General features: G+C 48.4%; 1 protein-coding gene across 1 annotated transcript; it reads left to right on the forward strand.

The window, feature by feature from the left end:
- Positions 1–510: 510 nt before the first annotated feature.
- PAQR5 (progestin and adipoQ receptor family member 5) lies at positions 511–10,343 on the forward strand. Its single transcript, XM_056865883.1, has 7 exons — positions 511–566; positions 2,307–2,434; positions 3,465–3,670; positions 4,375–4,501; positions 7,896–7,992; positions 8,807–8,948; positions 10,093–10,343. The coding sequence occupies exons 1-7, from the start codon at positions 516–518 to the stop codon at positions 10,335–10,337; spliced, it is 996 nt and encodes a 331-aa protein (XP_056721861.1). The 5' UTR covers positions 511–515; the 3' UTR covers positions 10,338–10,343.
- The last annotated feature ends 6,178 nt before the right edge of the window (positions 10,344–16,521 follow it).

Consider the following 16,521-nt stretch of genomic DNA (forward strand, 5'->3'; position numbering starts at 1 on the left):
CTTTTCCAGCCATCTTTTGGTATGCATAAAACGACAGAATCAAGCGGCACAGACCTGGCCAACTGGATTGCCCAGGTCCCCTCTCTACGCCACACGAGCCGTCACTTGTTTGCGTGTCCAGGAAAGTCTTAAAGCGCTCCCGTACGGGTTCAGTTCATTACAGGGAGGCTTTACACGAGAGAGCTTCCTGGTGGGTTGTGCTCCTTGCTGAGTGGTGTGTGGGTGAGGGAAGAGAGTTTCTGCCTCGAGCACCAAACCTTTGGCTAGACGTCTCCTGTGCCGAGCAGGAGTGAGCCTGTCTCTGGATGGTTTTCATTCCTGTCGCAACCTTGCTGACACGTGTTCCTTCATTGTCTTTCTCTCTCCCTCAGCAAACACCCTGGGGCCTCAGCAGTAAGAGATGAGGGAAGGCACCCCAAGGGGTACAGAAGGCCAAATCTAAGCTAAGGGACCGGGGGAGACTGACCCCAAGCCTGTCACCGGCAGCCACGACGGGCCCTGCTGAATTCCTGACCATGCTAAGCCTGAAGCTTCCCCGACTCCTCAGCATTAATCAAGTTCCCAAAGTAAGTAAGGGTGGGGTCTCTTGAATATGTGGCTTCTGCACGTAAAATACCACCTGGGTGTTCATTTTTTTATTTCCATCTATGCCGCTCCGATGGCAATTATTGCATCAGAGCCCCAAACGGAAGCTGGTTGCAATTGCGTTTTGCTGCCAGCTCTCAGGCAAGGAGGGACCTCTGCAAGAGATCCGCTCTGCAGCTGGGCCTCTAAGGAAGCAACTGGGTCACGCAGAGGAGAGTCTCCTCAGTCAAACACAAGCATTGCACATGGAAGTTGCAGCACAGAGGAAAAGAGTGGAGGAGCCTTCCAGTCTCCCATGACAATCTGGACCAAAGTCACCATGCTCCAAGAATAGGGTTGCCAACTGCCAGGTAGTAGCAGGAGATCTTCTGCTAATTCAACTGATCTCCAGCCGAGAAAAATGGCCGCTTTGGCAATTGACCTCTATGGCATTGAAGTCCCTCCCCTCCCCAAACCTCACCCTCTTCAGGCTCCGCCCCCAAAATTTCCCACCGGTTGAGAAGAGGGACCTGGCAACCCTATCCAAGAACAGCTTCAAAGGCAGACTTCAGCATGAAGCTGCTGAATGGGAATTCATTAGCACATCTGGAACTGGAGATTGGGCATGGCTGCTGGTTTTTCGGCGGACAGTAACAGTCTCTCCTCGGGTGTGAACAAGTGGAGCCCACCCAGGGCTGGCCCACTGACCCATCCAGGGGCAGGACTAGTGAGGCCAAGGGGTGGAGCTCATGTGCCAAGGACAGAGCTAAGAAGTCAAGAGGTTGAGCCAACAGAAAATACAAATCTGTTTAAAGTGCACAGAGTGCATGTTTTTTTCTGTCTGTAGCTAAGGAAATAAGAGGAAGGAAAGGAACACAGAAAAGGCAGCAGGCAAGGACAGCTACGCTGTTTACAGAAGTTGCTTTTGAGACACAGAATAACCTGGGCTGAAAATGAAAGTTGAATTGGTTGCAAGCCTAATGCTGTAAAGGCCTTAGAGGTACAGGTCAGCAAATTCCTTTGCCTTAAAAGGAACTAAATGGCTAAAAGCTTGTCCCACTTCTGGTCCCTCTATTATATTTTTAAAAAGTCACCTGGCAACATGCCAAACAGGGAGGAAAAGTCCTGCCACTGAGTGCATCTGGCAAAGTGAGTTCTGGGCCACAACAATGTCTTGTTACACTTTAAGATGCCAGAAAATTCTGTGTTGGATGTGCTGGACTGACCGAGTGGCGCTTGCGTAAGTGATCCACTTAGATTCACGGGGCCAAAGAGTAGCCTTAAGCGAGGGGGACTCCAGCCAAGAAAACAGAAAGGTTTTGTTACCTGCTTGCGTGACATTAAAGCCATCGTGTGCCATTGTCAGCTTGGTGTTTGAATTCAAAATGTGCCTTTCAGACGAGTGGGGATCTTCTCCATCCCAGGTGTCGTTTTGTTTTTGAATACTGAGCAGCACACCCAAGTGCCTTGTGATCACACTCTGCTGTTATCGGCTCTCTGGATTGGTGGGGTGGTGGAGACATCTGGTGGGTGGATGCTCAGAAAGCAAGGGGGCTTAGAGTCTTGGCACATCTGGCTGGCCATTTTTTTCTTGAAAACCTTTAACCAGCTCTAGAGGTGGCCTCTCCGTGATGTTCTGTTCCTCACCTCCCCAATCCCTGTTCAGCTCTCCTATCACAGCATCGTGAGAGAGATTTGGGTCAGTCTAAACTCATCAGGAATTCTTGGTTCTTCTCTTGCAGGTTTTCCGCGAGCGGGACATCCTGTTTGGGTATCGTCACCCGTGGAGTTCTGCAAGGGACTGCATCTTCAGTGTCTTCCAAATGACAAATGAAACTGTCAATATATGGACACACTTGCTCCCTTCTGGGTCTGTTTATAAGACATCTAACCCACCCCCAATCTTTCTTGCTATTGGCCTTGAGGCCTCCCTGGGCTTTGGACATGGGGCTGTGCCATCATTACGCAGGGCCTCTGGGTTGTAGCTGTGTGCGTTGCAGGCCGCAGAACCTCCATTGGGGCTTTACAGGGCCCTGGTCCTCCCCCGCCAATTATACTGTTAGCGCCACCCCAATCTCAGTGTTTGAGTCTGTCATTATAATGTGACGCCCAGAAGAGGTGCGAGTAACTTGGCTGCAGGAGAGAGAGAGAGGATAACTTTTCTGTTGCTTCCCCACTCCAAAAGTAAATCTTTGATGCCACTGAAGGTAGGTGAAATGGTGAGGTGTTGTTGCGGACAGAGAGGGCAGGTTTGCTGGCTCTTGACAGGACAGTGGTTGTGCTTTTCAGTCACATGAATACTCCTGTTTGTGTGTACAGGAGTGAGTTGTATGAGATGGGGAATTATTCAAACTCTGAAGAAGTTAATACTTCTTCTGAGGGCAACGGTACACACACGTTGTAAAGATCACCAACTGGAATGGGCATGGAGTTCAAGATGTCCTTTGTCAGAGCTGCGACACGCACACAAATGCCATCCACTGGCGCTCACAAGTGGGCTAAGGAAGCTCACAGGTCCGGATCCTCCCCCCACCAACCTTGAAGATGTCACTGATCCAAAGTCCTCTGGTGTAGTTATTCCTTGTATCGGGGCCATGTCAGTATAACTTCTCCAAATAGCCAGACTCACTGGGCACCCAGAGTGGCTTACATCAATCTTCACTCTTCCGTTTTACCCTCACAACAATCCTGTTAGGTAGGCTAGGCTGAGAGACTGGCCCAAGCTCACCCAGTGAGCTTCCATGGCAGAGCAGGAATTTGAACACAGGTCTCCCAGATCCTAGGCAGAGACTGTAGCCTCTACATCCCGCTGGCTGGCTGTCCCCTAAGAAACGTGCCCCCGTTCATTGGGAGAGAAGTTGTCCATGAACAAGGCTGACTTGGGCTGTTCTGCATTTCAGGTACTTCCTATGGAAGCTCTTCGTCTTGCTCTTTGCCTGGGATGTCTGGAACGACCCCTTCGCCTGGCCCTTTCTCACCTACATGCTCACGTGCTGCCTTTATCCGCTGGCATCCAGCTTCGCTCACACCTTCAGCACCATGTCCTGCCAAGCGAGGCACATCTGCTATTTCTTTGATTACGGCGCTCTCAGCTTATACAGCCTAGGTGAGGGGGCCGTGAACATGCTCAGGTGTCCTCAAGCCCATTTTCCTAACCCTAAAGTTGCAAAATGTAGGGAACGTGTTTTTCTCCACAACTGGGATGCTGCCTGAGATGGAGTGGCATGTAAGTCACAAACATATTTGGCATAATGTCCATGACAACATCCTCAGAAGAAGAATCGTTTCCTGTGCTGCTTCCTCCCTTGATGTTTTGTACTGAGCGAGCAAAATACAAAGTGGTGCGCAAACACCTCCTCAGCCTTGAAGGGTGTGTCGCCTTGGCCGTTTAAGTCCACAGCTCCCTTTTAATTTGAAGGGAAAGATGCTTCCCTGTAGGAACCGTTGTAACCTTTGGCATCTGGGTGTTTGCTCTTCCCCTTCCTTTGGCTGAGATGCCCCTTGGCATCTTTGGAAGCAGCCGGAGCATCGGAGGAGTTGGCGCTTCCCAGGAATGGCACCCGGCTGCTTTCATTGAGCAGGAATGCTGGCCTCCACCCCAAGTTTGGCCTCCTTTTCAAACAGCCACGCCGGCTGTTCAGTGTTTCTATGAGAGGAACGTTTGGTGTCAGTGGCCTCAAAAACCTAAATGAAAAGCATATTTGCCCAGAGCCGTTTGTTGATTGTGTTGGTTGGCTGCGAACCATAGACATGAAATTGGGGTGGAAGGCGGTGCCATCTGACCAGGGCTCGCCTTTTGTGTTTCTGCAGGCTCTGCGATCGCTTACTCCGCGTATGTTTTCCCAGAAGAGTGGGTCGGCAGCACCTTCCACCAGTGCTACATCTTCATTGCTGTGCTTAACACTGTTTTGAGCACGAGTCTTTCCTGCTATTCCAGGTTAGGGTTGCCAAGTCCCTCCTCGCCACTGGTGGGAGATTTTTGGGGCGGAGCCTGAGGAGGGTGGGGTTTGGGGAGGGGAGGGACTTCAATGCCATAGAGTCCAATTGCCAAAGCGGCTGTTTTCTCCAGGTGAACTGATCTTGATCGGCTGGAGATCAGTTGTAATAGCGGGAGATCTCCAGCTAGTACCTTGAGGTTGGCAGCTCTATTCCAGGTAGGGTTGCCAGGTCCCTCTTCACAACTGGTGGGAGGTTTTGGGGGCGGAGCCTGAGGAGGGAGGGGAGGGACTTCAATGCCATAGAGTCCAATGGCTAAAGCAGCTATTTTCTCCAGGTGAACTGATCTGGATCGGCTGGAGATCAGTTGTAATAGCAGGGGATCTCCAGCTAGTACCTGGAGGTTGGCAAAACTATTCCAGGTATTGTGGACTTTCTTGTTGACATGTGATGGGGACCTCTGGGACTTGTGGAAGCAGGTTGGGGGAAATAGTTCATCCAGAACTCAGCCAATCACAGTACAGCAGTGTCCCCAGCGTGGTACCCGTGGGGGCCATCGTGCCTGCTGACACCTTGTTGGGCACCTGCCAAGTCTTTTTAGAAACTGGGAGGGTCCAGACAGGGCTTTTGCCCAGCAGAGCTTTGATTGGCCACTGGAGATTGGATTGGCTGTGCAATTTTTTTTTTAATCTTGCTTTGGCAGCAGCTGCCACCACAGCTTCGCTTTAAAACAATATGCTTCTGCCTGAAATGTTGAAAAGTTACTGTTAAAGTTATGCATGACTTCCCTGACGTGTTGTGGTTGGCTCCACCACTTGCAGCATCCATTTTGTGACTTTGCCCACCAGTGTCAGGATTGCAAAGGTTCCCCCAGGCTCAAAAAGGTCGGGGACCCTGCGCTAGAGATAGTGATCCCCCCCCAAATGAAGTGCATGAAATAGTTCAACAGTTGTCGGATGCTGTTTGTTGTGTTGAAACACATCCAGGCATTTGGTGGTTTACAGAGTAGAATAATAGAATCATAGCATCGTAGAGTTGGAAGGGGCCATACAGGCCATCTAGTCCAACCCCTGCTTAATGCAGGACCAGCCTAGAGCAACCCTGACAAGTGCTTGTCCAACCTCTGCTTAAAGACTGCCAGTGAGGGGGAGCTCACCACCTCCCCAGGCAGTTGATTCCATTGTCGAACAACTCTTACTGTAAATCCCCCCCCAATATCCAGCCAGTACCTCTCCGCCTGCAATATAAACCTATTATTTCAAGTCCTATCCTCTGCTGTCAACAGAAACAGCCCTCCTCTAAATGACAGCCCTTCAAATACTTAAAGAGAGCAAGGGGAGAAAGAAAGCATTTTCTTTACGCCTAAAGTGAGGGAATGAATCTTGGTGTGTAACCATCATCAGGGGGTAAAGCTGATGTTATTACGGGAAAAGAATTGGGAATTTAGAAAAGAATCTGTGCATGCAGCAAAATTTCTGCAGCCTGATCATTGCTTTCAGAGCACTGAGTTAACCTTAGACAGCAAGGGGGAGAAAATGCACTTTAAAAAACACCAGGTCTTTAAAGAGATTTATGTATCTCTTTTGTATTAACTGGATGTCTGTAACCAACCAGCTCAGCCTGCCCTATGGCCATTATCACAGCATTATCCATGCGCCCTCTTCCAGCAGCGCATCCTGGCAGATGTGCATATTGCCGAGCAGGCTGCACCAACTAAACACTGAAGCAATGTTCCGATTTAATGTATGACTTTTGGTGGCCACAGTATGACTTGTTGGGAACAAATTTATCTTGCATTGTTGCCGTACTAAGAGATGTAATCACAGGAGCAGAGGGAAAAGCAGATCTGTAACGTTTTAATAGCTGCTTGAAAGCCTCCTTAAGGCAAGAGGAAAGGTTTCAGAGGGTGGGCATGTTGGTCTGTGTTAGAGCAGCTAGATTCGTGTCTGGGAGCAACTTAGAGGGCAACACGTTTTTTGGGATATGAGCTTTCCGGAGTTGTTGGTTCTTGTATGTTATCCGGGCTGTGTGACCGTGGTCACACAGCCCGGATAACCTACAAGAACCAATGAACTCTGACTTTGAAAGCCTTCGACTATATTTCCGGAGTTGTATCTGACGAAGGGAGCTTTGCCTCTCGAAAGCTCATTCCCTCAAAATCTCGTTGACTTCCAAGGTGCTGTTGGACTCGAAACTAGCTGTTTTAGTTGAAAAAGACTCCCGTTTTGTCCTAGGTTGAGTCTAGGTTGGGGTCTCTTCATGTTACAGTTCTTCACATTTTGGCTGGCCCCTGATTAATTTAACGACAGCTCAGGTGGGTTGTGCCTGCGCAGTGCGTGTGCTGGGCGGTTCCAAAGAGGGGCATCAAGAGCTAACACGGGACGCTCTTTGATTTGCAGTCAGTATGGAGAATCTTACAGTGCATGAGTTTTTTTGGACTGCCTTGAAGATGGTCCCAGCATATAACAAGTCATCTTATTTGTGGGCTTCCTAGAGGCACCTGATTGGCCACTGTGCGAACAGACACATGAAAGCTGCCTTCTACTGAGTCAGACCCTTGGTCCATCAAAGTCAGTATTGTCTACTCAGACCGGCAGCGGCTCTCCAGGGTCTCCGGCAGGGGTCTTTCACATCACCTACTTGCCTAGTCCCTTTAGCTGGAGATGCCAGGGATTGAACCTGGGACCTTCTGCATGCCTACGAGAGGTTTTACCACTGAGCCACGGCCCCTCCCAAAGACTGCTGGACTTGATGGGCCTTGGCCTGATCCAGCATGGTTTTTCTTATGTTCTAACCCATCTGGACAATTAATCTGTTGAGGAACTCCTTAATATATTGTGTGGTGGAAAAGTGGAGGAAGGGGGGGAAACGATGACAACAAACACCAACAGTTTTGGAATATTTATTCTCGTTCCAAATATTTTGATTGGCTACTGCTGCTCTTGTTCTCCGACTGTATAAACTCAGCTTGGATGTACAAAGATTTCAGAGCCGTCTCAGCAAAAAAGTGAAGCTTTGGTGGGTCCAAACAGGGACTGGGGCAAACCGAGGCAGTGTGGGTACATTGTTTCGTTTAAAGGACAGGGTGCCAAGGCCCACAGACAAGCTCTGGAGGGGCATCCTGGGCCCGCCTTAGCAGTGTGTTACTCTGAGCATGGACAATGGCTGTCACTCTTAATTTAGCTGTTCCCATCTGTTTTGCATGTTTCAGCTCAACCACAGGATAGGCTTGGTGTTCAAAATACAAACCGGTGGAACTGCTCCCCCTTCCGTAGTAGCCGGTTATTTTGCTAACGTGAGGCACGGCCAGTGACCCACAGAAGAACCACCAGGCGTTTTGCAAGCAAGTCTTGTTCTTTGTCAGTTCACTTGGATTTATTATGTTTTTTATTCAGGTTCACTGAAGCAGAGAGGCCTAAATTCACCAAAGTGATTCGCACTGTAGCCTTTGCATATCCCTACGTATTTGACAGCCTGCCACTCTTCTACAGGGTATGGATTTAGAGTGATTCCCACCCCACCCCCTGGACTGTTGTTTTACATATTGGTGTATGGGTTACTGTAATGCAAGTTTTGAAAGACTGGAACTTTGGGCATGGAATGGGCAAGACATGCAGATCTAAATATTTGCAAGACACACTTGAAGGGAGAAGTCACCTGTAGCTCACGGCTGCAGACTTGGTGGAGGTGGAAAGTGCCATCAAGTCGCAGCCAACTTATTGAGCCCCCATAGAGTTTTCAAGGCAAGAGGCACTGAGAGGTGGTTTGCCATTGCCTGCATCTGCATACTTGGTCTCCCATACAAGTACTCACCAGGGCCAACCCAGTTTAGCTTCTGAGATCCTGACGAGAAAGGGCTAGCCTGAGCCAGTATGGAGACCATGGGTGCAAACTTACTAAGGAGTAATTTCCACTGACCTTAAACATATGTAGAGCGATGCTGAAAATCTCTCCCTCAAAATATAGTATGTACTCCTATGTGCACAATGATCTTGTGCACATGGGTTTATTCCAATGGAAGAAGCTGAAGGATTGCTGGTGTGTCCTGCCCCAAGATTAGTTTTATGAATCTATTGGGACATCGTTATTCTGTTGTAGTTTCAAGGCAGCCCGGGTGTTTATCCCTTTTCCATTTTTTACCCTCACAACAAGCCTGTGGTGTATGTTGGGCTGAGAGAACGTGGCTGGCTCAAAATGATCTTACAAGCTTCATGGCATGTCGCATATCATAGTCGTCCACTCTAACCACTGCGCTGGCTCTCTGCACCCATCAGTTCCTGCTTCCATGTTCTTTTCCTTTCCACAGCTCTACCTGTGTGCAGCAAGGGGCTGCTCAGAGATTGTCATCCCATCCCACTATAGGCATGTGGCCTTTGCCTTCCTCACCTGCTTCATTTATGCTACGCACTTGCCAGAGCGGCTGGTCCCGGGACTCTTTGACTACATTGGTGAGAGCAAGAAAGAGGATACGGCTCCCCCTGCGAGTGCCGCTGAAGCCAGTGCAAGTTGTGCATTGTTTTGGTCTCTTTCATTGGGAGCTGTTTGGACAAGTGTTATGACCAGTGGGAATAATACAGTGACACTTGGGATAGGAAATTGTGCTGGATGTTGCATCTAAAGATTGCCTTTTACTAGGCTTTCATTGTAATTTGGAAATCTATGATTGTTTTTGTACTTCAAACTGTTTTATTTATTTATTTTCTGCATTTCTAACCCACCCTCCCCGGCCAAAGCCAGGCTCAGGGTGGGTAACATTAAAACACAAATATAACAATAAAACTTTAAAACATTTAAACCATAATACTATTCCTAGATATTAAAAGATTAAAGATGGTTGCCATATTAGCAAGAATGCCGAACCAGATGGGCTATCCCCCCCCCCAAAAAAATCAGTTGTATAGTAAAGAAGGGGGAACAGGGAGGCCAGCATTGATATCACCTGCGGCTGCACTGTAGGAATAGCTCTGTCTTACAGGCCCTGCGGAACTCTTTCAGGTCCCTTATGCCACCAGGCAGAGCATTCCCCCAGGCCGGAGCCAGGGCATTTTGTGAGCCACCTTGGCTAATGCTGGGTAGAAGGAAAGCAAATAAATGCTGTGATGCTGAAGTTGGTTAGCTTATTTTGGGATGAGAGACAGAATATCTTGAAATATTAAAAATGGCTTCGCTATGGGTAACCTATCATGTACTGATGCATGCAAATATGCAACAAAAGAGCTCAGATCAAGTAAATGAATATGCAAGCTTTTCCATCCTTTTTTTCTTTCAAAGTGTTCAGCAATTTTAACCATTGCATTTCCAAAATATCTCTGCATTCATAATGGCCAGAAACTCAGTTTTCATTTAAAAATAAAAATAAAAGCTATTTATGCTATAGTTTGCACCATACCCCTAAAAGGTTGTTGATCTCATCTTATGTCCCTGAGCACCGGCTACTCTCTGTACAAGCCAAGACCGCATATGCAAGAGCTATGGAACACCATGTTCTCGCACAGTTCAGTTCAAAATGGCTTGGATGGGAAATGTTCCTGGTGAATGTTTCCCAAGAGTCCAAAGACCTGCTGAATGTGGTAGTTTTTCTTTCTCTTCCAGGGCACAGCCACCAGCTTTTCCACATCTGTGCAGTCATGGGGACACACTTCCAAATGGAATCACTCCTTATAGACATGACAGACCGTCGTGACTGGCTACTGGCATCCTCACCGATTCCTTCCATCTCTCAGACCGTCGGACCAGTGGTGGCTTCCCTCACCATCAGTCTGCTTATCATTGCTGCTTTCTCAACAACGCTCTATTCAGTGCCAAAGTTCTCCAGGAGAGAAAAACACAGGGACTAATTTTTTTTAATAACTACACTTTTTGTTAATATGTATAGAAGTTATCAGGTGCTACTAATTACGCTGTGAATATGATGTTGAAACTATTCTTTGAGGAATTTCTGAATCAAAGGCTTCTTATTAGTGAGATTTTTTTATTGCAATTTTTCTATCACTTGAGCTTGAATTAAGAAACAATTTGGGAAGTGGCCTTTTAAATGCCTATATATGGTTTGGCAGTTCATAATGCCTTAAGAATTGCTAGCCGGAGAACTCCAAAGAAATCCAAGCACTGACATTTGCAACAGCCTTAAGTACTCTAGTAGTGGCCATTGATCAAGAGGAACCCGTTTCTATTGGCCAAGTATGAAGCCTAGTTCATATCAGGACCCAGGATCTTTTCAAGTATCTTCACTCCGTTTTATATGCTTGGGGAAAGCACAGTGCTACCAAGCACACCTGGATGTAATATTTCTATAGCATAATTAGTAATGGACATGTTTTTCTAATACACAACTACAAGGAAATGTTATCAAGCTTCTTGAAAACTGTTTGTATACATTCATATTTTTGTAAATAGCCTCTGATGAGGTATAGCACAGTACCTTTTCAGTAACAATGAAAAAATAAAGTCCATTTAGGGATAAATAGTACTTAGAAATATGCATTTTTTGCATCATTCAGTGTGCCATGTTAATACTTATGCTTTGCTTCAGTTCTGTTTTAGATTCCTGATTGGTTCAACACCCATAGTTCTATTGTTGTGCCTGAGTAATCATACCTGCTTCAGATATACACGCAAGCTACATGCATAAGCTGCTTACAAACAGAACCACAGAAGCCGCTTCCCAGTGGCCCCCTTTCCTTTAGCACCAAGCACGTAGGCACGTACACATTCCAAAGGCTGGAATCTTTCCTCTCACCTAAGGAAACGCTCCAACAGCCTCCCTCCCACCTATTCCTCCTTTTTGATACTTTTGCTTCAACCTGCAAGGGAACATTCTGAACTGCTCAATAAGATAGGCTCCATTCATTAATGCAGCGAGGCTCACGCAGGTGCTGTAGAAACTAATGACGTTGCATTGACCAGCTAACATTGGGTGCTGTAGAAACTAATGACGTTGCATTGACCAGCTAACATTGGATGTTAAGAAAATGTATCATTGTTGTATTGGAATGTCAAACGTCTATAAAACCTCTTGCATTAACCCTGCCTCGGTGTAACAGGATCGCGGAGCTGTTTGTCTGGATTCTGGCTCATCTGGTTATGACTCCTTGTCCAATAAAGCAAGCCGTAAGCTCAAACCAACCTCCTTGCCCTCATTGCTCATTGGACTCTACAACAATGGGGGGAGCACTTCACTATTCTATTGTTTACTGAATGTCTTATCCTGTCAACTGCATTGACTCACTCTGTGTAATCTGCTTTGAGTCCCAGTGAGAAAGGCACACTATAAATCACATTAATAAGTATCCACCCTAGTTTACCACAAATGAGTTAATATTGTGGTGAACTAGGGTGGATACTTACTTATTAATGTGATGTATAGTCTGCCTTTCTCACTGGGACTCAAGGTGGATTAAAGAACCACATCTTTATGTAAAACTGCTTGCCTGGCTGGTGTCTCTTTGGTTTCCTGGACCTATCCTCCAACTCACCCATCTGAGGGCTGGCAGCTGCTTCTCTTTCAACCTGTCAGCCCAAGACTTGCAGGGCTCCACAGAGGAGGCTGGCAGAGGGGGCAGAGACAGATGGGTGACACGGCTTCTGCTGGCACTGTGTTTAGAAGCCTACATCTGTAGCCAGAGAGAAAGATAGATTGTTCTTGTGTGGATTCAGGATCGGCACAGGAGGAGAGAGAAGAGAAAGTCTTTGGTCCTTCAACCAACCTGCTCTCGGTTGGTTGTGTCTCCTCCAGCACCCAGCTGCACATTGATGTAAGAAAGGTGCTGGATCAGACTGAAGTGCACCTTGTCCATCCCCTCATTTCCAATCAGGGCCACACAGGTGCCTCCGTGGAAGTCCACACATGGAGCCCAAGTCAGCTGTTTGGCTCCATCCCTGAGGCCTTGCCAGCAAGTTGGGAATGGACAGCATAAGGTTGGCAACTCCGGGTTGAGAGATTCCTGGAGAGGGACTTCAGCAGGGTATAATGCCAGAGACCACTCTCCAAAGCAGCCATTTTCTCTAGGAGACCGGAGCGCTGCAGTTTGAAATTCCTGGAGGCTGGCACCCCTACCACGTCTTCTAGAGCAGCAAGAGGGATAGAGGGTGCCTTCTAACCCCCTTTCATCCTGTCATTCCTCCACGTGACTCAAGGTGGTATTTATGGATCTCCACTCACAACCCTGTGAGGTAGGCTAGGCAAAGATAGGATTGCCAACATCGGGGGTGGGGTGGGGATCTCCTGGGGTTACAACTGATTGTCAGACTATAGAGATCAATTCCCCTGGAGGAAATGGCAGCTTTGAAGAGTGGACTGTATGTAGGGTTGCCAACACCAAATTTGGAAATGCCTGGAGGTCTGAGGGTGTGGCCCAGGAGGGTGGGGTTTAGGGAGGGGAGGGACCTTGGTGGGGTATAATGCCATGCAGCCCACCTTCCAAAGCACCCATTTGTTTCAGGAGAAGTGGAATGTATGTTTTAATTAATAAATAAGTGATTAATGCAGTCTAGAGATCAGTTGTAATTCCGGGCACCCCTAAATGTACGGCATTATACCCCCCCATTGAGGTCACTACTCAGGCTCCACCCCCAAACCCCCAGGATTTTCCCAACCCGGAGTTGGCAAGCCCTGGCGGAGAGCAAATGGCGGGGCGGAATTTGATCCCGGCGCCCACCTTGTCCCTCCTCCGGCTTTATCCCCTCCAGCCTGGCCCACCCGCTGCTCCTTTCCATTCCCTTAGCTCCCACTTTCCCCGCCTCGGGCCGGGGCCTCCTCCGCCTCAGCGCTAGCGGGTTGCCATGACAACGGCGCGACGCTTCCGCCCCCGGTTCCCCCCCTCCCGCGCGCTTTTATAACGTAACCGTGACGCCACAGACCTACCAGGCGAAGAGAAAAGGCGCGCCGGGCCCGCCCCTCCATCCTGATTGGTCGGATTTGAATAATAGCAGGCCGCGCGGTGGATGCCGGGAAGCAGGAGGGAACGTTCAAAAAACGACTGTCTCCGGCGTGAGGAGCCCAGCCGGACCCGCGGTGGCGGCATCAGCATGAAGGCGGCGGTGGCGTGAGTGGCGGGGTGGGGGCGGCGGTCGAGGGCAGGGTCCTGGGCAAGCGCCGGAGCTGCGGCCGCTTTCCCCTCCGTGAAGCCGTCGGCCGCGGGCTGTGGGCGGCCCGCGTCTTCATTCCAACGCGCCCCTCCCTCTCAGCGGGTCGGCCGGCCGGCAGATGGAGGCTTTGTGCTTTGGCTTGGGGCTGCCGGCCTCCAGGTGGGGCCTGGAGATCTCCCGGGATTCCGAGGGATCGCCGGACTGCAGAGAATACGGCTGCTTTCGAGGGAGGGGATCCATGACGTTATTCCCCGCTGTGGTCCCGCCCTCCACGAACCCCACCCCCGAGCCTCCAGGAATTTGCCAGCCTGGAGATGGCAACCACACTCTGGCTGGGTTTTAATGCTGGACTTACGTAACTTTTGAGGGTGTTTTTAAAATGATGTTTCATGTTGTGAGCGGCCTAGAGCGGTTCCCTAGAGAGGCTGCATTAAAAATAAATAAGTACATGTAGTGAAGCTTTGAAATTTTTTGGAAGGGAAGAGAGGCTTGTCAGCCATGGCTTTGTTTACCTGGGAGACCTGGGTTCAAATCTCTGCTCTGGCATGGAAGCTCTCTGGGTGGCCTTTCTCAGCCTAACCTACCTCACAGGTATGTTGTGAGGATTAAAATGGTGAACTATGTAAGCTACTTTGGATCCCCATTAGAGAGAAAGATAAAGTATAAATAATGTAAACAAATGTATTCATTAAAATGGTGCTATACCACCTTTCCTTCCTTCAAGCGAACCCAGGGTGGTATATACAATGAGATCAGACCACGCCATCAAAACTCTAGTTATCTAAAAACTGCTGCTCTAAAACCAAGGAAATCGTCACCCTGGATCCACAGCCGCTTGTGAATTTGAATTAAACCAGAATGCTCTGCGTATGAGGGGGGAGGACAGGAGAGGGTGTTGCTTCAGCTTCCACCAGAAGCTTGTTCCAGACCACTGAAAAAACTGAATGGGTGGCTGCAGTCTTGACTGTGCTTTGAGAAGGGCTGGTAAGGAGAAGCTGGCAGCTCAATGTGAGTGGCATATCCCCTTTGAGTAGGTGGGTTGCAGGCCGTATGAGGCTTTACAGGAGAAAGCCAGCACCGTACGTTGTGCCCTAAAAGAAAAAAGGAAGCCTGTGCAGCTGTTCTAAAACCCATGTAATGCTTGCAGTGCTGTGTTTTAGTCCAAAAGCCGGCAGTTCTGTTCTTCACCAACTGTAATCTGGGGAGTGTTTCAGGATGGCTCCGTTGATAGCACACTGCAGTAATCTAGCCTCATGGTTGCAGTACTAAATCCAAGTACGGAGGCAACAAGGACAGAGGGGAAGTTGTTTTCAGCAATAAAATGGATTCCTCAATGCAGCTGGTTCCATCAATACCCCCAAGTACTTTGTACAATATGTCAGGAATTAGAGTTATCCCAACCAGTGTGCCAGGAGCCGCTCTTCTTACATAATCAGTGATTCCCACCAGCATCCCCTCCTTATCTGGATTCAGTTTTGGTGGGTTCCACCAGTTCCCCCCTGCGTCCAGGGCAGAGGCAGCAGCTGCTGTTTGCCCGGTCAGTTAATGAATCCTCACTCCACCCAAAGGTCCAGCATAGATATTAAGCAACATAAGTGAGTGGATCACCCTGGGGCCTTCCACAGTCAGCTTCCAGGTAGCCAAGTCAGCATCTTTCGATGTACGATAAGAAAGGAGCGTTACCAACCTCAGCCCACTTTCATGCTCCAGACAGCTCAACAGAATTGAATAGCTGCTATAGCTGAAGTCTCTGTCCCAACGTTTAGTCTAAAGCTAGATTTAAATGGGTTACGAACAGATGTCACTTCAGAAATTTGGACTTGCTCTGCCACCCTTCTTCATTACTTTATCTCTTAGGTTAGACCATTCTTAGGTTTGGACCATTCTCAGGCAGAGGGCTTCCGCCCAACTGTCTGATGTTAGCGGCCTGTTTCAGTATGGTCAGAAAGGTGACCTTTGACAAAAGACCAATTTATTATTGCAACCAGTGGGGCCCTAACTGTCTCCCAAAAACTTTTGATATCTATGAGAGCCAACGTGACGTAGTGGTTAAGAGCAGTGGACTCTAATCAGGGTTCGATTCCCCACTCCTCCACATGAACCCTGCTGGGTGACCTTGGGCCAGTCACAGTTCTCTCCGAACTCTCTCCGCCCCACCGACCTCACAAGGTGCCTGTTGTGGGTTAGGGGAAGGGAAAGGGATTGTAAGCCGCTTGGAGACTCCTTAAAGGTGGAGAAAAAATGGGGTATAAAATCCAACTCTTCTTCAGGAAGAGCAAAGATCTAAATCAAAGCTTCTTAAACTGTGGGTCATGACCCCACATGGGGTTGCGTAACTGAATGGGGACACGAAAAAATTGGCAATATAAAATAGGTATTCAAGTCAAACATTTACTGATATAGATATACCTATAATACCCAGGGTCACATAAAAATTTCTCGGGTGAAAAGAGGTCTTGAGTGGAAAACGTTTAAGAAGCCCTGATCTAAAACACAGGTGGTGGGCCTTTGTAAGAACCTTCCAGCAGCTGTCTGCAAAACATATAGCAGCCTAACAAGACTAGCTGTTCACACCTCTGCTGTCCGAATTGCTTTTATGTCAGAGCGATTTTGTGTGTAAAGGATCTTGCCCATCTGTAGCTGACTGTCCTAGGAGTTGTTGAGCCGCATGCTACCTTAAATACATTACCTAGATGAGGTTTGGGAAATGTGGTTGTTTCTATCACTCCCACTTTATAGGCCCCGTGATGAGCTGTATGACATGTCCTGTCTGATTCAGCCCTTGTTTTACACCAGAACATGGTGGGCACATCTCTACCTTCATTAATTCTTTCAGCTCCTTGGTAAATCAGGGAAGGAGGGCCCAATTAGAAAGTGTGAGGGGAGCAGCTTTGTGTACTTTTTCCTGTTGTTCTGTGCCTGTATCAGGACCTC

This window comes from Euleptes europaea, chromosome 20, assembly GCF_029931775.1.
Source record: "Euleptes europaea isolate rEulEur1 chromosome 20, rEulEur1.hap1, whole genome shotgun sequence".
NCBI lineage: Eukaryota > Metazoa > Chordata > Lepidosauria > Squamata > Sphaerodactylidae > Euleptes > Euleptes europaea.